Genomic DNA, 25,839 nt, shown 5'->3' on the forward strand with positions numbered 1-25,839 from the left:
AAAACACTTGCTGTAATCAGCCAATTTTAATAATCAAATTAATAGCATATTTTAATTCACCAAAGTCTGCATTTGAGTAATTAAATATAATTGGGTAGATGTTACTATGAAATTAAAGAGAATGTCAAAAGTGTCTTTATGTTTATTAATAATATTATTATTAAAAGATGGATACATTGTGTTGTACTCAACATTTTCAATTGTATTATTTTTACTTTTCACGTATCGGGTACCGATTTGCATGTTGTTAAAATAATCAGTATCTGCCTTAAAAACATCGGTCGACCTCTCACTTAAACCGAATCAAGAATCGTTGGATCTGATAAGGTCTGAAAACTGCTATTCACAAACGCTCTACATCTAATCTGACTGTGCTTGAACTGATTTGCAAAGAAGAATGGCCAAAAATTTCAGTCACAAGACGTGGAAAACTGGCAGAGACTTGCAGCTGTAATTACAGCACAACGCGGTTCCAAGAAATATTTACTGGGGGTGCTGAATACTTTTGCACGTTGCTCTTTTCAGTTTTTTATTTGTTAAAAAAAGAGACCATGTATTAGTTTCTTGCTACATCACAGTTGTATACCACTTTGTCTTTCACATAAGACTCCAATAAAATGTATTTGTATTTTTGGTTGTAATGTGACTATATGTGGAAAAGTTAAAGAAATGTGAATCATTTTGCAAGCCCTGATGGCAGGTGCGTTAGCTCTTCAAGGGCTGGAAAGAGAACGCAAATACATTCAGACGTCTGTAATTACACAACATTCTTAATACGTAAACATGCAGACCATAATATGCCAAGTACCTAGTTTTTAATTCTGCAGCAGACTATTTTGTGATAGTTAAGGGAGGTCAAATATATATTGAGTGTTGAAACAGAGAAATTGTCAACAGAAAAATAGAAAAAAAAATACTAAGTGTGTAAGTGCATATGCATGATTCTATTCAAACATCCTGAATCCAGACTAGACAGTTTTCATACCAATCTTTCTCGGGAGTCTTGTCTTGACTTTCAGACGCAGGTTGGATGTTGTCTTGGACATCAGCCTCGCTTTCTTTGCAGTCCTCTTGGTTGTTTATGCTGGTAATGAAGCAACACAAAAATCATCACACAAAAACAGATCAACATGACTTTTCATTTGAAACTTGGAAAAACTATAAAATATAAATATTATTGAGCTCTAAATAATAACTCACATCTGTGCTGTGGCAGTAGAGGACAAGACAGTCTCTTCCACTCCGCTGTTCTGGCCAGTGTGGGAGTCTCCTTCTCTGGAAGATGCAGGAAAACCATCCAGTCCTCCATCTTCGACATCCCCAAAATCACCAGTGCATTGTATACTATGAAGAAGACACAAAAAATTAAGACTGTCCACAAGACAGTTATTAGTTTAATTTGAGGACAAGTGGAGAAAAAACTAAACAAGTAACCAATGATTCCTGGGGCAAAACATCTGTATTTGTATATTTATATTTTACTTTGTAATGTAAAGAAACTCATACGTGGTGGAGCATTGTTGGACTGCTTGGAGATGCGGCTCATGGTGAGCAGAGACAGGACTGTCAAGAACAGGTGAGGCCCTGAACTCGACACCAGTCTCTCCTCCCTGAGACTTCTCACTTGTGCAATAACTGTAAAATAAAGAAAAAAAGAAAATTAATTCTGTGCTGGCATACACCTCTATAACGACAACTTAAAAATAGATGATAGAATATTAAACTGCAGTTGATGAAGTTTTAATTTACCTCATTTCTGTCACTGAGGGTGAATGGATTGTGACCGCGTCCACATCTTGTTGGAGATGGCTCTGCTTTTTCTTTTAAGTATACACAGATGAAATCAGTCAGACCATGCTGAGATTTAAAAATTGCAACCCCTTTTCTTTGCTGCTTATTTATTAAAATAATCAGCTCTGCTATACATACCTTGTTAAGAAGACGCCAACAATTCCAGTAGGAGGTTTTTCTAGTTCTAGGAGCCTCGCTGGTTGTGATGGTAGAAGGAGAGGGTGCTTCTGTCTGCTGGCTGATATCAGCAAGATAAGCAGAAAATGTCAGGTTTTGGGTGTCCAAGTCATTTGTGGCAGGGAAAAAAAAAAAATTAAAACCATGTGGAAACAAATTAGGATTGTTATAAAACTTTACCTCTTCTGAAGACTTAAGCTTTCGCCATTCCCAGAGCGTACATCACTTTGAGGGCTTATCTGTTTAAAAAAACAGATATGCAAGTTTCATAATGTTGCCTTTTCACAAATAAGTAGCAACAAGTTAAAAATAATAACTTAGCAATGCTGTTCAAAAATAAACATTTTAAGTGTATTTGTGTACATTTTTAAAAACACAATTGTTGGGGCCTCCCATAGCAACAATTTCAGATATAATACAATTCTATGCCCCATTAAAGACATAGAAATTAAAATTCACTATTTTTTAGGCTTTACTATGTTGTCATACTTTAATGTAGAAACACAGTTTAACTTTCTGTTTTTAGAGAAATCCATCATATTGTTTTAAAATTGAAGACACTATTTTCATACCACCTACGGTTTCTCCAAATTTTGCATTGAAGTGCCACAAACTTTACATGTAAAACCAACAGCTGCATTTAGACGGTAGTTTGTTAGAGTGGGAGGAGGGAATTAGGGAGTTTTTCCTACATAAAATAATAAAATATAACACTGCTGTTGATGAAAACTGCTGTTTTACCTGCTTTCTGTCACAGAGGGTGACAGGATTGTGACCCTGTCCACATTTTGTGAGAGATGGGTCTGCTTTTTCTTCTAAATCCACACAGATGAGCTCAGACTGTGCTGACACTCACAAATTACAACCACTTTTCTTTGCTGCTTATTAATTAAAATGATCAGCTCTGCTATACATACCTTGTTATGAAGAGACCAACGTTGCCAGAAGGAGGTTTTTCTAGTCCTGGGAGCCTCGCTGGTATCAGGGGTTGTGGTGGAAATGGGAGACCATGCCTCTCTCTGTAGCCTGATATCAGAAAAATAAGCAGAAAATGTCAAATTTGTGGGTGTCCAAGTCATTTGTTACAGGAAAATAAAATCTGACAAATTAAAACTACATGGAAACAAGTTAGGATTGTTATAAAACTTTACCTCTTCTGCAGACTTGCTCTATCACCATCTCCAGAGCGTACATCCCCTGGAGGGCTTTTCTGTTAAAAAGTTGTAAAAACAGATATTAAAGTTTGATAATGTTACCTTTTCACAAATTAGTAGCAACAAGTCAAACTAAATTACGATCAAATTGAGTGGAAATCATCTTAGTGCATTAAGTCAAATCAGCAGATTACACAAAGAATCAGGTTCATACCTTTTGTTTTTTCCAAATGCAGGAAAACATCCTCACACTTACTGAGCAAAGTATCTCAAAAACTGTGATAAATTTAAGCAAGTACTTCTCTATCGCCGTAATATATGGAAAGTGGGTTTTCAAATGTCTGTTAAGGGATATCTTAAGTGCTGATATTTGAATGAAATCATTTTGGCATCATGCGGACGCATAATAACCTAGCAGCTGTTCAAAAATAAACATTTTAAGTGTATTTGTGTACATTTTTAAAAACACAATTGTTGGGGCCTCCCATAGCAACAATTAGAGATATAATACAATTCTATGCCCCATTAAAGACATAGAAATTAAAATTCACTATTTTTGAGGCTTTACTATGTTGTCATACTTTCATGTAGAAACACAGTTTAACTTTCTGTTTTTAGAGAAATCCATCATATTGTTTTAAAATTGAAGACACTATTTTCATACCACCTACGGTTTCTCCAAATTTTGCATTGAAGTGCCACAAACTTTACATGTAAAACCAACAGCTGCATTTAGACGGTAGTTTGTTAGAGTGGGAGGAGGGAATTAGGGAGTTTTTCCTACATAAAATAATAAAATATAAAACTGCTGTTGATGAAAACTGCTGTTTTACCTCCTTTCTGTCACAGAGGGTGACAGGATTGTGACCCTGTCCACATTTTGTGGGAGATGGGTCTGCTTTTTCTTCTAAATCCACACAGATGAGCTCAGACTGTGCTGACACTCACAAATTACAACCACTTTTCTTTGCTGCTTATTAATTAAAATGATCAGCTCTGCTATACATACCTTGTTATGAAGAGACCAGCGTTGCCAGAAGGAGGTTTTTCTAGTCCTGGGAGCCTCGCTGGTATCAGGGGTTGTGGTGGAAATGGGAGACCATGCCTCTCTCTGTAGCCTGATATCAGAAAAATAAGCAGAAAATGTCAAATTTGTGGGTGTCCAAGTCATTTGTTACAGGAAAATAAAATCTGATAAATTAAAACTATGTGGAAACAAGTTAGGATTGTTATAAAACTTTACCTCTTCTGCAGACTTGAGCTATCACCATCTCCAGAGCGTACATCCCCTGGAGGGCTTTTCTGTTAAAAAGTTGTAAAAACAGATATTTAAGTTTGATAATGTTATCTTTTCACAAATTAGTAGCAACAAGTCAAACTAAATTACGATCAAATTGAGTGGAAATCATCTTAGTGCATTAAGTCAAATCAGCAGATTACACAAAGAATCAGGTTCATACCTTTTGTTTTTTCCAAATGCAGGAAAACATCTTCACACTTACTGAGCAAAGTATCTCAAAAACCGTGATAAATTTAAGCAAGTACTTCTCTATCGCCGTAATATATGGAAAGTGGGTTTTCAAATGTCTGCTAAGGGATATCTTAAGTGCTGATATTTGAATGAAATCATTTTGGCATCATGCGGACGCATTATAACCTAGCAGCTGTTCAAAAATAAACATTTTAAGTGTATTTGTGTACATTTTTAAAAACACAATTGTTGGGGCCTCCCATAGCAACAATTAGAGATATAATACAATTCTATGCCCCATTAAAGACATAGAAATTAAAATTCACTATTTTTTAGGCTTTACTATGTTGTCATACTCTCATGTAGAAACACAGTTTAACTTTCTGTTTTTAGAGAAATCCATCATATTGTTTTAAAATTGAAGACACTATTTTCATACCACCTACGGTTTCTCCAAATTTTGCATTGAAGTGCCACAAACTTTACATGTAAAACCAACAGCTGCATTTAGACGGTAGTTTGTTAGAGTTGGAGGAGGGAATTAGAGAGTTTTTCCTACATAAAATAATAAAATATAAAACTGCTGTTGATGAAAACTGCTGTTTTACCTCCTTTCTGTCACAGAGGGTGACAGGATTGTGACCCTGTCCACATTTTGTGGGAGATGGGTCTGCTTTTTCTTCTAAATCCACACAGATGAGCTCAGACTGTGCTGACACTCACAAATTACAACCACTTTTCTTTGCTGCTTATTAATTAAAATGATCAGCTCTGCTATACATACCTTGTTATGAAGAGACCAACGTTGCCAGAAGGAGGGTTTTCTAGTCCTGGGAGCCTTGCTGGTATCAGGGGTTGTGGTGGAAATGGGAGACCATGCCTCTCTCTGTAGCCTGATATTAGAAAAATAAGCAGAAAATGTCAAATTTGTGGGTGTCCAAGTCATTTGTTACAGGAAAATAAAATCTGATCAATTAAAACTACATGGAAACAAGTTAGGATTGTTATAAAACTTTACCTCTTCTGCAGACTTGAGCTATCACCATCTCCAGAGCGTACATCCCCTGGAGGGCTTTTCTGTTAAAAAGTTGTAAAAACAGATATTTAAGTTTGATAGTGTTACCTTTTCACAAATTAGTAGCAACAAGTCAAACTAAATTACGATCAAATTGAGTGGAAATCATCTTAGTGCATTAAGTCAAATCAGCAGATTACACAAAGAATCAGGTTCATACCTTTTGTTTTTTCCAAATGCAGGAAAACATCTTCACACTTACTGAGCAAAGTATCTCGAAAACCGTGATAAATTTAAGCAAGTACTTCTCTATCGCCGTAATATATGGAAAGTGGGTTTTCAAATGTCTGCTAAGGGATATCTTAAGTGCTGATATTTGAATGAAATCATTTTGGCATCATGCGGATGCAAAATAACCTAGCAGCTGTTCAAAAATAAACATTTTAAGTGTATTTGTGTACATTTTTAAAAACACAATTGTTTAGGCCTCCCATAGCAACAATTAGAGATATAATACAATTCTATGCCCCATTAAAGACATAGAAATTAAAATTCACTATTTTTTAGGCTTTACTATGTTGTCATACTTTCATGTAGAAACACAGTTTAACTTTCTGTTTTTAGAGAAATCCATCATATTGTTTTAAAATTGAAGACACTATTTTCATACCACCTACGGTTTCTCCAAATTTTGCATTGAAGTGCCACAAACTTTACATGTAAAACCAACAGCTGCATTTAGACGGTAGTTTGTTAGAGTGGGAGGAGGGAATTAGGGAGTTTTTCCTACATAAAATAATAAAATATAACACTGCTGTTGATGAAAACTGCTGTTTTACCTCCTTTCTGTCACAGAGGGTGACAGGATTGTGACCCTGTCCACATTTTGTGGGAGATGGGTCTGCTTTTTCTTCTAAATCCACACAGATGAGCCCAGACTGTGCTGACACTCACAAATTACAACCACTTTTCTTTGCTGCTTATTAATTAAAATGATCAGCTCTGCAATACATACCTTGTTATGAAGAGACCAGCGTTGCCAGAAGGAGGTTTTTCTAGTCCTGGGAGCCTCGCTGGTATCAGGGGTTGTGGTGGAAATGGGAGACCATGCCTCTCTCTGTAGCCTGATATTAGAAAAATAAGCAGAAAATGTCAAATTTGTGGGTGTCCAAGTCATTTGTTACAGGAAAATAAAATCTGATAAATTAAAACTACATGGAAACAAGTTAGGATTGTTATAAAACTTTACCTCTTCTGCAGACTTGCGCTATCACCATCTCCAGAGCGTACATCCCCTGGAGGGCTTTTCTGTTAAAAAGTTGTAAAAACAGATATTTAAGTTTGATAATGTTACCTTTTCACAAATTAGTAGCAACAAGTCAAACTAAATTACGATCAAATTGAGTGGAAATCATCTTAGTGCATTAAGTCAAATCAGCAGATTACACAAAGAATCAGGTTCATACCTTTTGTTTTTTCCAAATGCAGGAAAACATCTTCACACTTACTGAGCAAAGTATCTCAAAAACCGTGATAAATTTAAGCAAGTACTTCTCTATCGCCGTAATATATGGAAAGTGGGTTTTCAAATGTCTGCTAAGGGATATCTTAAGTGCTGATATTTGAATGAAATCATTTTGGCATCATGCGGATGCAAAATAACCTAGCAGCTGTTCAAAAATAAACATTTTAAGTGTATTTGTGTACATTTTTAAAAACACAATTGTTTAGGCCTCCCATAGCAACAATTAGAGATATAATACAATTCTATGCCCCATTAAAGACATAGAAATTAAAATTCACTATTTTTTAGGCTTTACTATGTTGTCATACTTTCATGTAGAAACACAGTTTAACTTTCTGTTTTTAGAGAAATCCATCATATTGTTTTAAAATTGAAGACACTATTTTCATACCACCTACGGTTTCTCCAAATTTTGCATTGAAGTGCCACAAACTTTACATGTAAAACCAACAGCTGCATTTAGACGGTAGTTTGTTAGAGTGGGAGGAGGGAATTAGGGAGTTTTTCCTACATAAAATAATAAAATATAACACTGCTGTTGATGAAAACTGCTGTTTTACCTCCTTTCTGTCACAGAGGGTGACAGGATTGTGACCCTGTCCACATTTTGTGGGAGATGGGTCTGCTTTTTCTTCTAAATCCACACAGATGAGCTCAGACTGTGCTGACACTCATAAATTACAACCACTTTTCTTTGCTGCTTATTAATTAAAATGATCAGCTCTGCTATACATACCTTGTTATGAAGAGACCAGCGTTGCCAGAAGGAGGTTTTTCTAGTCCTGGGAGCCTCGCTGGTATCAGGGGTTGTGGTGGAAATGGGAGACCATGCCTCTCTCTGTAGCCTGATATTAGAAAAATAAGCAGAAAATGTCAAATTTGTGGGTGTCCAAGTCATTTGTTACAGGAAAATAAAATCTGATAAATTAAAACTACATGGAAACAAGTTAGGATTGTTATAAAACTTTACCTCTTCTGCAGACTTGCGCTATCACCATCTCCAGAGCGTACATCCCCTGGAGGGCTTTTCTGTTAAAAAGTTGTATGTTCACTATTTTTGAGGCTTTACTATGTTGTCATACTTTCATGTAGAAACACAGTTTAATCATCCATGCAGTTCCTATATTGTCCACAAGTGGCGCTGTGTTTTATTCAGAGCAGACAACATTATGCAACACTCCATTGTGTAACCTGCACAAAATAATGTGGAGGGGAAAAGTCAAAATATATATAGATTTCAAAAGTATTATTAATGTCAGTTTTTACTTAATAGTACGTGGCTACATGTAATAAGAATTATTAAAACACTTCTACTAATTCACTCTACCAATTGACTCTCATTTAACAGTGCATTTCCACCAACAGAACGTATCATTTCTCTTCTTCTACACTTTTGGGGCTATTACTCAAGGCGCCCCACAAGTGTAGCGAAATAACCAATCGTATACTGTTGCTAGGGAAAATTTATAAATATTTGGCCAATCAGCATTGCCAAAATGAATGGTTTGGGGCTACTGGAATCTTTGCCCCTGCTACACAGTTCACACGTGACATCACGAGCTACATCCGCGCTGGTAGGCAAAAACAGGACTGTTCTCGCCTGTCACGTGACAAAAATTAGAATTAGAGCGTACTTTTAGTTAGTTTATTTTTGGAATCTAAACAATGCCTACGACTTGTTGTGCTCCCGGTTGCACACAGAGGCATTCCAAATCGTCGGATGTACGTTTCTTTTGTTTATCGAAGGACGGAGAAAGAAATGGATAATTTCAATGAAATATACGTACATGTACAATGTATGCAAACCCTCTGGCATGAGTCTGTGAAAAGGATTAATAAGACAAAAACACCAAAATAATGCTTTGGAAACAATGTTTTATTATTAATTAAATGCTTATTGTGGAATCGTAGTAATTTTCCGACTTTTAATTTGAATGCATGTACTGGGTTAGGCAGGGAAATCTATTGGCCAGCCCCACCAAGATTTTTTTTCACCAGCCGCCACTGGGACAGACCATTACAGGAGACCCTTCCTGCCTGCAACCATCAGTATGTACAACAAGTTGTTAAAGACACCCTTATAACCTGAGTTACACCAGCATTTAATTTCCCATTGGGATTAATAACATTTTTGTGAATTGAATTGATAATCCTACAGGATTAAGTTCTAAACAGTTGTTTCCCTTCTTTGTCTGTATGTTTGTCTCTCTGTCTATCTAATGTTTCCACAAATTCTTTGTTTTTGTTCATTAAAATGTCCATGTAAAAATAACACAAATTGTCATTTTGACTGTTCATAAGATCAGAATGGGACTGAAAAGATATGCTTTATCAAAAGACACCAACAATGGGAGCTTCTGTCATCTATTGACAGCCAACAAACAACTGCAGTCAGCTCACTAACTATTTAATGGCTTCCCATCAACACTGTTTAGCTTCACGATTCAAGTTTTTATGACAAAATCCTGTACTCAAACAAGAAATGATAGAGGATGTAAAAAGTCCAAATCTGCTTATAGGACGCGTGTCTTTCATTTAACAAATTTACTGTGTATTTTCTGTGTATACTTTCCCCATACATGATCTAATTTAACACCAAGAAGTAAATCCAATTAGTATTTTCTTTAGAATTCCTGAAAGGCAATTCAATAATGTACAGAAATCACTCTCATACCAAAGAGCAGTGCTTAAATGTTCATGCCATGTTTGTTTAATTGGTTCTAGGTTCCTGTCGTACATTTTTTTAAGAACCCCAGGCTGCATTATTTAGATCTGGGCCAGTGGGTTTGAAGCCCAATGCTAGGCTGCAATGTGATTATCTCCATCATGTGATCTTCCAGCGGGGCATGAAAGAGGCTCTTTAATATAGGCTGGGAGCAGTTCTCAGACATTTGAGTGCAGCGAAGAGATCCAGCATGTCCTCCTGAGCCCGGTGAGTCCAACAAGAACTGATCAAATATGCTTCAAGAACATGTGTCTAGATATATGTTTGATCATTTTAGTAATGTAGCAGAAAAAACTGAAAATTCATGTTTTCTTCCTTGATTGAAATGTTCTTGGTAAGATTTAAGGTTTCAGATAACAAAACAAGTTGGGTTTTTGTGTGTGTATTTTTCTGGAGTGGGGTGTTTTTTTCCCCAGCAAGAGGTCTTTAAAGATCAGTATTCATTTTCAGAAGTGACCCAAATTCAGATTGCAACTTTGCCGTTTCTGGATGTTTTACATGCTTCTATGAAATTCCAAAACCTGTTTTTTATAGATTAACTTCATAAATCTAACATGCAGGATAACAGCTTCTGGGTCAAATCCTGACTGACGGTGTTCCACTTTGCTCTAATGCTTGGGGTTATCAATGTGTTGTATTCACAGCTGGTAGTAAAGCAAGGCAAATTTATTTGTAGGGCACATTTCAATAACAAGACAATTCAAAGTGATGTAAATTAACAGAACATAGGACAATAAAACATACAAAGGAAAGTACATTGCAGTGGAATAGTAGCAGTAAAATCAAAAGAAGTTGGACTATAAACTACCTTAATGCCCACTGATTACCTGCATTAACAGTTGGATAAATGACTTTGACTTACTGTAAGTGCAGAATCACTTACCTCTGTCTGCTGCCAATGTTGAGCAGGGTATACACTGGTGGTTACATCACTGTGGTGTTCACTTGCTAGAAAGAGACAGTCACCACAAAAAGTCAAGCTGAAATATGTGCAAAGGTCTTCTGTGTCATTGCCAAACCTTTTGACATGGATGTTATATGATTAAGAGCTGACAGAAAGATTATTACTATTACTTGGTTAGGGGTTGGGTTATGTACTTGGCACATTTCCAGTAACTTGACTTTGCTGTTCAATATATTTATATTCTTCTTAGTCTTTAGTAATTTTTTACTACATAAACAAGATTTTAAATTGGAATTTTATAAATTTATGGAGAACATGTGTGTGTATATCATGCAATACTTTAATCACAATTCATCAATATATGTGCTAATAATTTGCCTAAAACACAGTCAGAACTGACTTTTTTGACACTTTAAAACATCTGTCCAACTTTTTTTTCCACATTCACAGCTTGGTCATTAACAAATAAGGACCTATGTTGAAGATCTAATTTCCACAGAAGTTTCTGTGGAATATGGTGCAAAATATGATGTTTTACAGAAAACCTTTTGACGTGACCCCATGAGGGATAAAGCGGTTTGGAAAATGGATGGATGGATGGAAATAACAGTGGGCCAAAATTCCTCCACCACCAAGCGAGTGACTGATAAAGTCAGACAAAAACCTTCTTATTGCTGCAGAAGGTGCTTCTGCAATCTGTTTAATTGTTGGTTCACAGTCATGGAAACATTCTTGTTCCCATGCCTGAGCTTCTGACACTATTTATGGGAAAACATACAGTGCCATCATTGACTATAATTTGCAGGATATCTTCCTGTCTGAATGTGTGTTATCTACCAAAGTACTTCCCATGACCTTCATACAAAAATAGTCTACAATATCAGAGTTGAAAAGAAAAAAAAAATACGTTGTAGGTTATATATGGTGATCAGTGATGCATATTAACAATGATGTGTTTTGTTTCTTGTTGAGGCTGCTCATGCTGGGACCATAGTTCATCCAAGCGGTGAGAAGCAGCAGGAGTTGCAGACTTCTTCTTCTTTTTTTTCTTTTTTTTGTCATGGATCTTCAGACCTCAGCCGAGCACAAGCAGGTCCATCAAGCCTCAACTTTCCGTTGGCTTTCCTTTGCTTACCAGGGCCTGACAGAGATCCCTTATGACACCATCCTAATGCAGACAAAAACACTGGAGGTGCTGGACCTGAGTTACAATATCCTGGATGAGTATCCTTTTCTTATTAAACTGAAAGTAAAGAGGAAGTGTATATTTGACATGAATTTCTGTTTTGGTTTTTTGCCTAAATGAAAAGTAATACCTACAGCAGTCAACTATATGCCTTGCATTTGAGTGGCGATGAAACACCCAGCGCAATGGGAAAATAACCAGCAAAACATTGTCTTCTTGCTGTACTTACTGCATTTTGCAAATCTGAAAAGTGTGGCATGCATTTATTTTCAGTCCCTTTTTATCTGATACCCCCAAATAAAATCTCAAGTAAACAGCTGTCTTCAGAAGACACCTTATTAGTAACTGGAGTTAATATATGTGTGATTCAATCAGTTTCTAATTGCCGCTGTTCTGTTTCTGGCCTTAGAGGGTTATTGGAGAACATGACATGATAAACAGCAATGAACCCCGCAGATTGGTAAGGAAGAAAGTTCTGGTCCATCTTAAAGCAAGGTTAGGTTGTAAAACAACATCTCCCAGAGCTCTGATCAGTCTATCATCTGAACATGGAGAGAGGATGGGCCAACTGCAGACTACTTGGACATGGAGGTCCACCTTAACTGACAGGCTGGACTCAGAAAGCAATAATCAAAGAAGTAGCCAAGAGGCTCATGGTAACTCTGGAGCAGCTGCACAGATCCAAAGCTCAGGTGAGAAAAACTTGTGACAGGACAGCTGCTAGTCTTGCACAACACAAATCTAGTGTTAAGGGAGAGCTCCAAAAAGAAAGCCATTGTTAGAAGGAAGCCATAAGTCTTGTTCAAAGTTTCCTACTTGTGAAATGATGTACACTATGTGAAGGAAAGCTAAGACTTGAAACATTGTGGTGGCAACATCATAATGTGGGGATAATCTTCTTTGGCAGGAACAGGGAAGCTGGTCAGAGTTGATGGGAAGATAGATGGAGCTAAATCCAAGAAGAAACATTCTTGACACTTGATAATGGGATTGAGATTTACCAGCAGGACAACTACGCTAAACATGCAGCCAGAGATACAATAGCGGGGTTTTGATTTAAGCATATTCATGAACGGCCTAGTCAAAGTCCAGAACTTAAACCAAATCATAAACTTTGCTAATACTTCAAAACCAATGTTCACAGACGATCTCCATCCTATGAGGAAATATTTCCCAAAGAGGAAACAATTGGTGTTAGATAGACAACGCTGGTAGAGATAAATTCTATGACACTTAGAAGGAAGCTGGAACTGACAAAAAGAAGGTTAGTTTTACAAAGTACAGGCTCAGGGTGCTGAATATAAATGCACACTACACTCTTCATAAAACAAATAAACTATGCATTTTACAGTCTGCAATGTGACAAAATGGACTTCCTAAACAGTGACAGGAGTTGATATTCCACAAAATGTCATAGATGCCCTAACATGTACAGCCATGAAACATGTGCTTTACAGTATGCCAACATACATGACAAGGTAGTGTTGGTGGGACAGCAACATGAAGGCAGCAATCTAAAAACGTACCTTTAGTTCTTCACAAAACTATATTTTAGTTATTTTTGTCAAATATAATGAGATTTTGCTTATTGCTCCTTTAAAGTAGCATAAAAAATCATACCTTACTTTGTTTATACGTTTTTTAAAACTATGAAACACTTACCAAACATTGTCACAAAACACCATGAAGAGATACCAATGTGACTTAGCTAGTCTGTTACTGCCATCATCTTTATTGAAAGTTTAGACAAAATAAGCTGTAAGGCAGTATAAGCCACTTTCTTGGCTTAGTGAGGTCATTCAGTTTAATCTACAATTATACAGTGACATTTTTTTTTCTGTTCAGAAATATTTCTTAGCAGTGATTTACCGAGTTGCAGAAGGTCAGTAAAAAACAGTGGCGGCTGGCCAGTAGGGGGCGCTCGGGCGCCGCCCCCTTTAAATCGTTTAGATAATAAATGATTTCTGAACTGCAAAGTACTTAGAAATGTATTTATTCATACTGTGTGTCCAATAGACATGTTAGAATTTATTAAAATAGTAAATACATAATTCTATTTAATTGCTCACATTGTGCACACTTCCTCCTTTCCTATGTGCAGGGCGCCGGTCTAATGGGAGTGAATGTTGGCGCAGCAACTTGGGCAAGCACGTGATCTGAGGCTGACTTTTAATTGGTTATCTAGGGTTTTGCATAGGGGCGCAGAGCTCTGCGTCCCGGACACACCCATTCTGTTGTCGTTACTGGTAGAGTGTCAGTACTGGCTAATTTTTTTAAAAACATTGTGTGATTGGACAATCCCCGATTTGACTCAGCTCAGCTGCAGTTCGTTAGGTTGATTCACGGTTATGCTTGCAAAGTTGAGTAGTTTCAAAATGAGAGAAAATTCTGTTTTGTCTTTACAAAAAAATGCTTTTACAAAGCGTTCACTTGAAGAAAAAAAACAGGATAAAGGAGCTTGGACCGGATCGTCTTAATTTACAAATTAAGCAGCAGGCAAGTGATCTCTCCACTCCATGGGTGGAAAAAGCAGTGTAGGTAGTAATCAGCCAGTGAAGAAGCGTCGGATACTCAGTGTAGAAGACCATGAAAAGATTGCTGCAGAGGTGAGTTGTGGAAAATCACTGTCACACTGGTTTATAGTAATGTTATTTAATATATTAGGAAGATGTGCTTTGTAGTTAGAAATACCTTTAGTTGTGTCTATTCTGTGTAGGTATGTTGATGTAATGTTTGTCAGCAAGATATTTTATTATTTAAGTTGTACTGAAGTTTATGGGTAATGGGGAATAAAACATTTGGTTACTGAATTTTGTATAACCTTGTCCCACAAAAATGCTGTAACACATTTCATAACACAGCCTTAAAAAATGGCAGCAAATGTTATTAAAATCAGGAAAACAATCTAGAAGAAGTCTTTTCAGAAACTGCCACGCTCTTGAAGATCCTCATCACCACACCCATGACCACAGCAGAAGCTGAAAGGTGCTTTTCAACTCTGAAAAGAATCAAGACTTTTCTGAGAAACTCAATGACTCAGGACAGGCTGAATGCATTGGCCATGTTGTCAATGGAGAAAAGACTAGTCACAGAGATGACTGACTTTAACAATTAAGAATATAATTGAGAAATTTGCTGGGCAGAAGGAAAGGAGGGCAAAATTCATGTTCAAATAGTGCTATTTTTTAAGATTTGCTTTGTTTGTTTTTCATTTGTTTGTGTGCGCCCCCCTCAGTTTTTTTTAGGCACCAGCCGGCACTGGTAAAAAAGAAAAGAAAAACATTCTGACTGCTGACTGATGAGAATCACATGATGTGAAAAAGACTGGTCTGGAAAATTCCCAAAAAATAAGATTTAGGATCAGAAGAGTTTCCAAACACAGGAATCTGGATGTTGTTGATGTTGTTAAACTGTTTTTCCCCCTAATATGATTGAGTGGATTTAGTGCAAACCTTAAGTTTTTATCTGAACAAAAAAGTGCTTTAAAATTAATTTAATTGCCAAAAGTATTTGTTCCTATAAACATAGTCACACTCTGTAGGCACACCCTTTGTAGCTATAACAGCTTCAACTCTCCGTGGACGTCTTTCCTCAAGGTTCAGGCATGTATAAAGGAATTTTGACTTTTCTTCCAGGAGTGCAATTATTAGGCCTGAAGTCACCAACATGGTGCCCGTGGGCCCGTAGCCCCCAAAGACCATATGTGGTACCTACAAATTTCTATCTCAGTGAAGAGGTGTGGTTGACCCCGTTGCTAGGTGTGACACTGTCTTTTAAGAGCTGTCATTGGTTATCAAAGGAAAGAAATTAACCGATTAGACTGGATTATGAAATGTTGTCATGATGATGTAATTGAACAAAATTAATTGATTGTCATGTTTCATCAAAATGTTTGAATGCACCTTATTTACATCCTCATCATTATTTTGATTTGGCAAAACAACCGACATAAAATGGGGAGAAAAAAGTGGAAAAAAACAAACTGGACAGCAGTGCTGCCCAGGGCACAGCTCTGGGAGGAGAATAGAGGAGTTTTGAAAGGAAAATGGATCCTTGGATCGCGGCGCAAATATGTGGAGTTTGAAACGCATAGCCGCAGATGAATGTATCTTTATCTCTGCGTGTTGTGAGAAGCGCTTGTGCAGCAATCAGAAGCGAGGGAATGGCATCACACAAGCAAACTTCTTGAAGACCATTTAGGCTGCTGACATTATCATACAAAACCTCTTTTATATATATTCTTTGTTAAATTCTCCACTTTTTACTCATGATTATTCAATATTTTTCCAATTATTTATTTATCCTCAATAAAATCACGTTACTAGAGTCACCTTTTACCTGTCGGGCCGCTGAAACTAGTTAATTTCCCCATATGGGGATGGTGAAGTTTATCTTATCTACACATTAATCATTTCCTCCCCTTTCAGCAGTGGATCAGTCAATCAGCTCTCTCTGTTTCCACCATCTTCCTGCTTCAGACCCTCTTAGGCTCACTAAAGGTTCTCCTCACTACTTCTAACATTTTGTTACTTTAGGAGCTCCTAGGATTCTTTTTTCTTCATGCTTCCCTGAAGGCATGCCTTACTGTTTGTATGAAGGCAGACACTTCATACAAACAGTAAAGAGAATTGATCCAAGCACTGACCCTGTTGTACTCCACGACTAACAAACTTTATGCTTGACACATTACAGTCCGAAGAGTTCTGTTCTCCTAGAAACTCCCAAACCCAGTTTTGTACACTGAATGGCCACACATGGCTTGTCACTCCAGAGAACATGTTACCAGAGCCCAGTGGTAGCGTGCCACAGCACCTTTGCTTTGCATTGCACTTGTTGTTGTAAGGTTTGGATGCAACCTCTCAGGTATGAAAACCCATTTAATGAAACTGTTATATTAATATGAAAACCACATGAAATGCTCTGTGGCCTACCTCTTCGTGGATGTATCCTGCCACTCATAAATGTTTGTAAAAACAGTCTGAGTTCCTAGGTGTTTGGTTTTATACAGCAGTGATCATGAAAGTGACTGGATCATCTAAAATAAATTATAATAGATGGGGTGAGCAAACAGTTTTGGCATTGTAATGTATCTAAAAGGTTTTAATATCTTGCTAGTTCAAACACTTCTGATCACTGAGCTCCAGCCCTTTCTGCTTTTGCAAATAACTGTTGACTGATGACTTTTAGCCATGTACGAAACAAATTGTCTACTGAACTTTCTACACAACAACAGAACAGCATTAAACAGCAGTTGGAGCAAAATAACAGCAAACCGGTCTCCAACAGAAGAGCAGCCTTACTAAATGGTGAAAAAGTCACAAATTAAAAAGTAAAAATTACAGAAGAAAACAAATTTTTGCTGCATGTCAGCTAGAGGAGCAAGACCGATGGCAATCATGATCTTCACAGAAACATTCAGGTGGAGAAGCTTTCTTTAAAGCGGTGACAAAACCATGAAGCCATAGCCATCTTGCTACAGAGGATAGAAAGTCTGTTTTTTACAGTAACATACAAGAGTTCAACAACATTGCCAGTAATCTTGATCCCCCCCCCCCCCCCCATCTCACTCAGTCTCCTCCTGTAGTGGGAAAGAGCAGCTCAGTTGTATGAAAGCAGAGATCCAAACTCGGACAATCTGAGAAGCCGTTCACCCTCCTAAACCGTTGGTTGAAGCAGGCCCCTAATTGGACCCTATGGAGTTGGTTGGGGGTATAAAATGTTTATTCGTCAAACAACATAGAATGAAATAATCTTTAAACTGGTCAGTTTTCAGTGTTGTCTGATTTCCCTGGCTGTGATGATAACTCCCTGCACCTATAGATAACTTCAGCAGTGTTTGCTACATCTGCAACCAAGCTGAATTGATAAGTGGGTTGTGGAAACACTTAAAGTTTCTTTTTTGTCAGGAATTTCAGTTATGGTAAAAAGCAAAATAAATACCACTTATCAGGTTTTACAGCTGCAGCAAACTCTGATGGCAAATCCAGTTGTCCAAGCAAGACACTTCCATAGCCCATGAGGCTGGTTAGATACCCTTGTGGATCCTTGTCAGGAACACACGTCCTTTGACAACTCAGAATAAAAAAACTGTTATATATGTCCTCTTGGCAAATTGGTCTAACATCTGACAATTTATCTACTTCCCTGTGTATAAATCCTGGGTAGCTTGCAAGTAATCAAATATCCAGACACTGTTCAGTGAACCGAGGCCGTCCGAGTTTTCAGTGTGAGTTCCTTGATTCTGTCTTTACTGGAACCCGGCTCGGTTGGGGCGGCTGGAGAAGCTCAGCACGCTGATATTGGACTCCAACAACTACACATCTCATGTCAAGTTCCCCTACATGCCGAGCATCACTGCACTGTGCATCAACAAGAACAAGATCAACAACCTGCCTGTGTTTGTGGAAGAGATCAGGCGAAAGTTCCCCAACATCAAGTCAGCCATTTTTTCTGTTCTGCAGACAGCTTATGGTAGAGCCTCCCTCTGTTCTCCATTTGATACAAGTTGCTCTTCCTTTTGAACTGTAGGATCCTCAGTATGATGAACAATGAGGCTGCACCCAGCTACTTCAACGGAGGAAGTCTGTCCCAGTATACAGACTACAGGTGAGCTTTTCATTTTCATTTCTCTTCAGGGTTTTCAATAAAGAAGATGCTACTTTAGTCAGCTTCTTTGAGTCCAAGGCCATGGTTATCAACTATGGAAAAGTGGATTGCCACGTCTCGGTTGGGGTAGGTCTCTGCCTCAAGCAGAAGCGTTTAAGTATCTTGGTGTATTGTTCACAAGTGATGATAGGATAGAACAGGAGATTTGGGCCTGGTCATTTAATATGGATCATGACTTAAAAACAAGCTTTTGGATACAAGCAGCTGAAATGGGCTTCCTCTTAGAGATAGGGTTAGTAGCATCATCATCTATGGGGAGCTCAAAGTAAAGCCGCTGCTTTTTTGCCACAAAATGAGTCAGTTGTGGAGGTTTGGACATCTGAACAGGATACACCTTGGGTGCCTCCCTTCTGAGCACATCCCACTGGGGGGAGACCCCAGGTAAGAACCAGAACCCACTGGAGGGACTATATAACCTGTCTGGTCTGGGAACGTTTTGGGTTCCCTAAGAATGAGCTGGAGGATGTCGCTGGGGAGAGGGATGTCTGGGGTTTTCCTTTAGTCCCCATGACCCAACGTTTTCTCTCTGTCTTAGATGAAGTATGACTAAGTGTTCCTGTTTTAGATAAGTTAGGATTACTGAAATAATTTCTATTTGCTAATTGCCAGAATAAAGAGAGGGAGGATTTACCTTCTTTAAATTGTCTGAAATGTATGGGTTCACATCCATTTCCTCATTGTTTGATAGAATTGCCCTTTTATCTGTGTAACTTTGGTAATTTTTGGGTTTCCCTCCACAAGCCTCTAGGGCTGCATGTCCGGTAGAGGAGAAATACATGGACTAGTTTTTCAGCATCACTAAAATATTCCGGAGGTGACCAAAGAAAAGCCTAGAAACCTGTTTAATATGCAATGTAAATGTCATTTTCTGGTCAAAAATAACAACGTTTCTTTTACTTTATTACAAGAGGCCAATTTCATGCCATCTAGATTAAGTGACTGATTAAAGAGATCCTTTTTGTTTTCTTTTTTTAAAGGTGAGCTATCTGGCAGTTTAGCATTTAGAATTGTTGTCTTAATGCCAAAAAGAGCCCAACAGATTTTACTTTCACAAGTGGATCATTACTGCTTTCACCATAGTGCTCTGCTTGATTTTGATATATGCAAAAAGCTTTATTAGATTTTATTCTGGGTCTTCTTCATGTTCAATGCACACAAAATAGGGAAGGTAGAAGACAAAAAAAGAAGACAAAAAGATGAGACAACATGGTAAAAGGGAGAAAAGGTGAAAAAATAGAGAGGAAAAAAGCGAGCAAGATAACCTCTGAGTCTGCTGCTACACCTGCAGAGAGAGATATAAAAAGAACAGCAAAATAAATTGATAAAGTAAAACAGGTACAAACAACCAATGCCTTGATACCATCACCTATTATGGTCTTCAATTAGTGGCCCTGATGGTGTGATTGTTCTGACTACAATTTATAAGTCTGTTAAACCATGTTCAGAGCTGGAGAAGCCTTCTGGATGAGATGTGAAATGTATTAAAAAAAAAAAAAAGTCTAGTTTTTCCCAATATAAAAACCCCAAACAACACAAAGTTTGTAAATGTATACCAAATATCAGAATGCTGTAAGCAGCATAACTGTCAAATTTCTTGATTGTACAAAAGCATGGACAAATAAAGGTTATTCTGATTCTGGTTGCCTTCTTCTAAACCATTCAAACAGTTATGAAAACACATCACAGCCTGCAATAGATGAACAATGAACAGATATTCAGGCATTTCTTCCTCCATTACACAAATCCTATCTAAAAATCCAAAACAATAACAACAACAAAACTGAAACCTTTAAAAGAAAAAACAAATGGAGAAACATGCCTTGTGACACCTGGCAGTGAGTTTTCTTTGGGTTTTTCTGGACTGTAACCAAAGAGGACATGGACAAGATGTTCCATTTCTAAGATCAAGTTGACTGACTAGGTGTTGTCATGTGGCTTCTTCCCCCATAGGCACTATGTGATCAGTCAGATCTCAGGCCTGGAGATTCTGGATGACACAGAGGTTCTGGAGAAGGAGAGAGTCCAGGCCAGGAAAACCTACAGACTACAGCAGAGCAATCTCAGCAGCAGGAGGAAGAAAGACGAGTCATCCAGGAAACGCACACACATGCAGAGGAAGGCTGATGCCATCATCAGACAATAAAATCATCCCTTTAACAATATGTTGCTATTCAATTCATTTTGGTTGGCAATGATTCAGGCAACATTTATAAACATGTTCTATGATGCAATACCGTCATATTAAAAAAGACACTTCTGCATTATTTATGCTCATTTGTCTTTAACTAAGTGTCAGGTTAACAGGTGCCAAGCAGGGGCCATAAAGACGGCAACTTCCGGGAAAATATGTGGCTGATTTTGGAACAAAAGTAGTTGTAAAGCTTTGACCATTTAATAGTAATTCCTAGAGGATCTGCAGTTAACAGGGTTTTACAATTGGTTTTCCAACACCTAAGAGCTCATTAATTCTTAATTGGGGGCAGAGGAGACATCTGAGAAGGCCCTTGTGTTTAAAACAAGGACAGTGATTTAGAAGTGACATTTTAAGCTTCACATCTTTTATTAATGATTAGCATAATACGCTGTGTGTGTAGATCCTTACCTTACCTCTAAAAGGCTGCCAGCATTTTCATATGCAAAAGGTTCCATAACAGACAGAATTTAAATTAAATGAAATTAGAATTGAACTAATACAGAACAACTTGGGTTTTACTCGGTTTACCTGATATTTGTGTTCACCCAACAGGTTCCGATTAGAGATGTATTTCTTGGCATGTCTCTATTTCTGAGGCCTACAAAGCTCTGAGCATCCTGCAGTAGATTTCAGTTCCTTCAGAAACGCTGTGTTCATATTTTAATGGAAGAAAAATGGTGTCTCAAGAACACCTTTGGTTTAAGTGGAGAATAGTCAGCGCTTTTTTAGAACCTGTGATGTCCAAATGTTTTATCACATGGGCCGACATCTGCAAGTCAAAATTACTCAAAAACCAAAAAAACATTTCTTTAAATAACTAAAATCACCAAAATTACACTGCACAAAACCAGTCCCAGGACCCAACTTTCAACACCTCTGACTTAAACTGATAGTTGCAGAGAATCAACGAGAGAAGCTGCCAAGAACACCATCTTATCTCAAGGGGGAGCTCAAAGGATCTACAGATCCGGCCAGATTGTTGAAATAAAGCAATATGAAGTCTTGTGTCAGTTCCCCAAGTGTAAAACTAATACTTTATACCATAATAACCTGAATATACAGTCCCAATAACAACACATGGCACCATCAATATCATGCTGTGAATGTTTTTTTCCCAGATGCAAAGAAACTGGTCAGAGATGATGGGAGATGGATAGAGGCTGCGGAAGACTTGATACTGGGACAGGGTTTCACTTTCCACAAGGAAAACTACTTTAAACATTCAGTCAGAGCTACAATGGGATAGTTTTTAGATGAAAGCTTGTGTTAGAATGGCCTAGTAAAGGCCAGACCTGAATCCAACTGAGAATTTGTGACAAGTCTCAAAACATGCTGTTCAAAGATGTTATCGTCCAATCCGACTGAGCTTGAGCTGCTTTTTAACCCTCCTATGGTCCTCATATTCTGTATACACCCTGTGTCCTCCGGGTCACTAAATCCCAGACATTAAGCAGTTTAATTTATTTCAAACACCAAATCTATTTTGCCTGAAAGAACAAATTGTCATTCACATCAAATTGAGTGAATAACTGAATTTTCGCTTTTCAAATAGCAGAGAGGCTGCATTTATTCAGGAGATGCCACTCGCTTTTATGACACTGCTATTTGTATTATTTTTTGTATACTGGATTATTTTTTTGTATTTGATGGGCAACATTCGTATTGTATTTATGTACACATTAGTAGCAGAATTGTGCAGCAAGTAGCACTGCTGTCCTGCTCTTTTTGCCCTTTGTAGGATGGGAAACTGCACACAGAATGACCAGGTGGCAGTATTGCTTACATTTCGATCATGAGATCATGTTCCGGCATTTCTAGACACCCTCATCTATAGTGCCACCCCCTTGGCTTCCAAATCCAGGAAGTGTACTGGCAGTGCATTCAGCTGGAAAAGACCACATGTTTTGTCATGTTTTTGCTTGCTACTGATAAACCTTAGACAGAACTAAAGCATTTTCACATCTTTGTGTTCTGTAATTGACTCTGTGATTGGGACTTTGATGACTGTTGGGTCACATTGACCCCAAGACAATATGTGTAACTTTTGTATAACTTTACATGGTTATATGAATAAAGGTAACACTTTATCTAATGCTGGCATCAATCTAGGAAAAGTCATCAAATTTCAAGTTGAAAAAATATCATAAAGGGTGTTGTTTAAAGCTACTGCCCCCTGTCGGCAGTTAGATGCCACTGCATCCTGTTTGAATACTTCTTTTGTAAGAAATGACTCTCCAAACAGAAACTATACTTTAACACTTTTATTCTAAACAAGCGAGAGAAATGGAACAGATTGATACTAAGGCTCTATTAACCGGTATTACCTGGGGAAAAAGAATAAGGAAAAGCAACCCATGAATGATGGCTACATCAGCTTCTTATGGATCAGCAGGGACACGCCCTTGCAAGAGCGGTACACCCCTCACATGTTGACAGTAGAAAACGTGTCACCACTGGGTATTATCTGTCAGATTGAGTCCATATTTATCCACATGTACGTGCTGTCCCGAGATAAATGTTGTTTGCTTATCAGTCCCATTGTCTTATGTATGCCACATCTGTGACATCCACGCTGCCAGTGAATTATCAGTCTTTTCCCTAATAACTGCTTTCAACAGCTCCAGCAACCTGTACTCTCATGTAATATCTAACAGTGTCTTTTTTCTACTTTTAAAATCGGTTTTGGGTCCTCATGACCTGAAGGCTACATGAGGGTTAAGGACAAAGGAGCAAAACTTTCAGTCTGTAGATTCAAAGTGGCTAGAGACATATTCCAAAAGGGCCACAGTTTGAACTGCAGCTAAAGGTGGCTCTACAAAGTATTCACTCCTAGGGCATGAATTCATATGCGCAGGTTTTTTTTTATTTTCGTTTTTAAAACATTTTGAAGAACATGAATCCTTTTCTTTCCCATTCACAACTATGAAGGGGAACAACACTACCATGTATTGGTCTACCACATGAAGTCCCAATATAATATATTAAATGTAATTAGTTTTAACGGGACACGTGTGAAAAGTTCAGGGGGTGTGAATATTTTAGCATGGTTCTGCATATCCCGTTGCTTTGTAGAAAAGTACAAACAGATGCATGTGGTTGACAGCCAACTGGCTGCTTCACATTATCATTTTATAGGGAAACTATATAACCAGCACCACAGCTGAAACAAAAGGTCTGCGTGTAGAGAGGAAGGTTAGCTAGTCTATTTCCACCCTATTGTTTGGGTCCTGTGTACACATGCCAGCTTCACACCACAGGGTTTGCTCAGTTACAAACGATATCCCTCCAATCTTTTGTTGGACTCCTCCAATCTTTGTTCTTTGTTATCTATACCTCAGTTCCTTCCTCTGCAGGCTTTGGTACTGAATGTTCTTTCTGCACCAGCCTCTCCTCCCTCCCTTTCCTCTGTTTCTAAAGACCAGGCGCTGTGCTCCAAGGCTGTTTTTGTCTGAGCATGAGGGTTTCCCAGCAGATGCTGAGAATGCACACTGCTGCAGAGTAACATCACGAGATCGTGCTAGAAGAGCCAATCTTTGGTTCTGCAACAGGGGATCAGAGACAACTATAATTTCTAATAAATTCTATAGCTGATATGTTAGAGGGTTACCTGAAAGATGCAGTGAAGAAACGCCAAAGTTTTGTTAGAGCTTGTTATGCAGTCAATTCTACATGACATGTTCCAATCTGGACCAGTCTGTCAGAGCGAGGAACAAAGCGACCAACCATACACATAGTCACTCAGGGATTGAACACAGCAGGAACCCGATCAAAGTATTCTGTTCCGTATTAATAAATGTTCACATAAGAATGTCTTTTTTTATTTCTAGACTAGAAAGTGATTTAATTACAGGTAAACACCAACATTTGGACCGGGTTTCACTTATTAAACAAATGACATCATTCTAAGTGAGTAAAAATGTTAGGAAACTCTGCCCCTTAACAGCTAGAGGGACCCCTGCTGTTTGAATCAGCCGTCTTACCAGTCCATGCTACACAGATGGTCTCAGGTTCTGTTTCTGGACTGTTGTATTTGGTTTATGCCAAACAGGTTCACTGTTCTGGTCCAAAAAACATTGTTGACGAAGTCCCTGTCTTTGTCTACGTTCTTTCTTTAGTTGGAGATTTGTGTTTTTGTTAGCGATCAAAGGTTTTCTGCTCATACACCTCCCATCAGAGTAAAACCTGTGCAGTCTCCTTCTGCGTGTACAGACAAGCACTTTTATATCAGCAATAGCAAGACCCTGCTGTAGGACCATGATGATATTTGAGGGTTTTCTGGAGACATGTTTTAGCACCTTGCAGTCTAATCTTGTAATTTAGCTTGCTTGGAAAAGCCTGATCAATTATGGCCCTTTGTGTAAACCACGAAGATTGTAACTTTAAAAATATGGTGTGATGATCACAGCCTTATGCTGAGTAGTGAGACAACAGCAATGATCATTGATTCTAGGGGATTGACAGCCCATGACCATGTGATAGTTGACAACATTTGTGTTGAACAGGTGCACAACTTTAAATACCTTGGCAGCGTCATGTGCAACACTTTGTGCTCCAGCGCTCATGTTGACTACATGTGCTCCAGGCGAGCCCAAAGAAACTTTTTGGGAAGACTCACACTATTTGGAGTCAAATCTAAGATCATGCAGATTCTCTATAAAGCTATTCTTGGTAATATAATTAAATATAGCATGAAAATAATAGGGTAACATTTTCAGCCTCTGCCCTTGCAGTCTGTTTATGAGGGTTCTGTAATCAAACAGGCAAGGGAACCATGTGCTGTTCTCAGATTGCAAACTATTGCACTCGAGTAAATGCTAGAGAATAACTTATTGCAAAGCTGCTTTAAATGTTGGGAAGAAAAATAGTCTCGTTAGTATCAGCCTCTTTTAGTCATTGAATTTATAAGACTGAATTTTTATCCTTTGCAGTTATGTATGTTTTTTTTATTTCCTTCAAATTTGCCAGCAAACATTCAACTGCACAAATGAGGCAGTGAGGCCTGCTTAGCTTTAGATGTTGTTTCCTGTTTAT

At 38.0% G+C, this 25,839-nt stretch overlaps 2 protein-coding genes across 4 annotated transcripts; one reads left to right on the plus strand and one right to left on the minus strand.

Annotated features, from left to right (window-relative positions):
* Positions 1 to 320: 320 nt before the first annotated feature.
* LOC118565647 lies at positions 321 to 7,280 on the minus strand. 3 transcript variants are annotated; one of them, XM_036146128.1, is made up of 14 exons: positions 7,075 to 7,279; positions 6,858 to 6,916; positions 6,624 to 6,732; positions 5,612 to 5,670; positions 5,378 to 5,486; positions 4,366 to 4,424; positions 4,132 to 4,240; positions 2,149 to 2,207; positions 1,930 to 2,029; positions 1,750 to 1,820; positions 1,507 to 1,635; positions 1,201 to 1,344; positions 986 to 1,084; positions 321 to 720 (listed from the first exon to the last, which is right to left on the minus strand). In XM_036146128.1, the coding sequence occupies exons 1-14, from the start codon at positions 7,102 to 7,104 to the stop codon at positions 714 to 716; spliced, it is 1,143 nt and encodes a 380-aa protein (XP_036002021.1). In that variant the 5' UTR covers positions 7,105 to 7,279; the 3' UTR covers positions 321 to 713. The 3 variants fall into 3 exon arrangements, with proteins under 3 accessions (XP_036002021.1, XP_036002020.1, XP_036002022.1); XM_036146127.1 differs by having other exon boundaries at positions 321 to 1,084; positions 7,075 to 7,280; XM_036146129.1 differs by lacking the exons at positions 6,624 to 6,732; positions 6,858 to 6,916; positions 7,075 to 7,279 and adding an exon at positions 5,829 to 6,035 and having other exon boundaries at positions 321 to 1,084.
* Positions 7,281 to 9,963: 2,683 nt separating this feature from the next.
* LOC105925506 (leucine-rich melanocyte differentiation-associated protein) lies at positions 9,964 to 20,878 on the plus strand. The gene is made up of 5 exons (XM_012861393.3): positions 9,964 to 10,065; positions 11,735 to 11,986; positions 18,202 to 18,384; positions 18,477 to 18,554; positions 20,565 to 20,878. Exons 2-5 carry the CDS (start codon positions 11,823 to 11,825, stop codon positions 20,755 to 20,757), a joined length of 618 nt encoding a protein of 205 aa, XP_012716847.2. The 5' UTR covers positions 9,964 to 10,065; positions 11,735 to 11,822; the 3' UTR covers positions 20,758 to 20,878.
* Positions 20,879 to 25,839: the final 4,961 nt, after the last annotated feature.

This window comes from Fundulus heteroclitus, chromosome 14 (assembly GCF_011125445.2).
Source record: "Fundulus heteroclitus isolate FHET01 chromosome 14, MU-UCD_Fhet_4.1, whole genome shotgun sequence".
Taxonomy (NCBI): domain Eukaryota; kingdom Metazoa; phylum Chordata; class Actinopteri; order Cyprinodontiformes; family Fundulidae; genus Fundulus; species Fundulus heteroclitus.

What these genes read in the sequence shown, in the direction of transcription:
- LOC118565647 (XM_036146127.1), bottom strand. Translation starts at nt 7,104, where the DNA reads ATGTTTTCCTGCATTTGGAAAAAACAAAAG. An exon ending in AGCGCAAGTCTGCAGAAGAG is followed by an intron (nt 6,733 to 6,857) that starts GTAAAGTTTTAT and finishes TTCTAATATCAG; the next exon opens with GCTACAGAGAGAGGCATGGT. An exon ending in GTTGGTCTCTTCATAACAAG is followed by an intron (nt 4,425 to 5,377) that starts GTATGTATAGCA and finishes ACTTTTTAACAG; the next exon opens with AAAAGCCCTCCAGGGGATGT.
- LOC105925506 (XM_012861393.3), top strand. Translation starts at nt 11,823, where the DNA reads ATGGATCTTCAGACCTCAGCCGAGCACAAGCAGGTCCATCAAGCCTCA. An exon ending in CGAAAGTTCCCCAACATCAA is followed by an intron (nt 18,385 to 18,476) that starts GTCAGCCATTTT and finishes TTTGAACTGTAG; the next exon opens with GATCCTCAGTATGATGAACA. An exon ending in TCCCAGTATACAGACTACAG is followed by an intron (nt 18,555 to 20,564) that starts GTGAGCTTTTCA and finishes CTTCCCCCATAG; the next exon opens with GCACTATGTGATCAGTCAGA.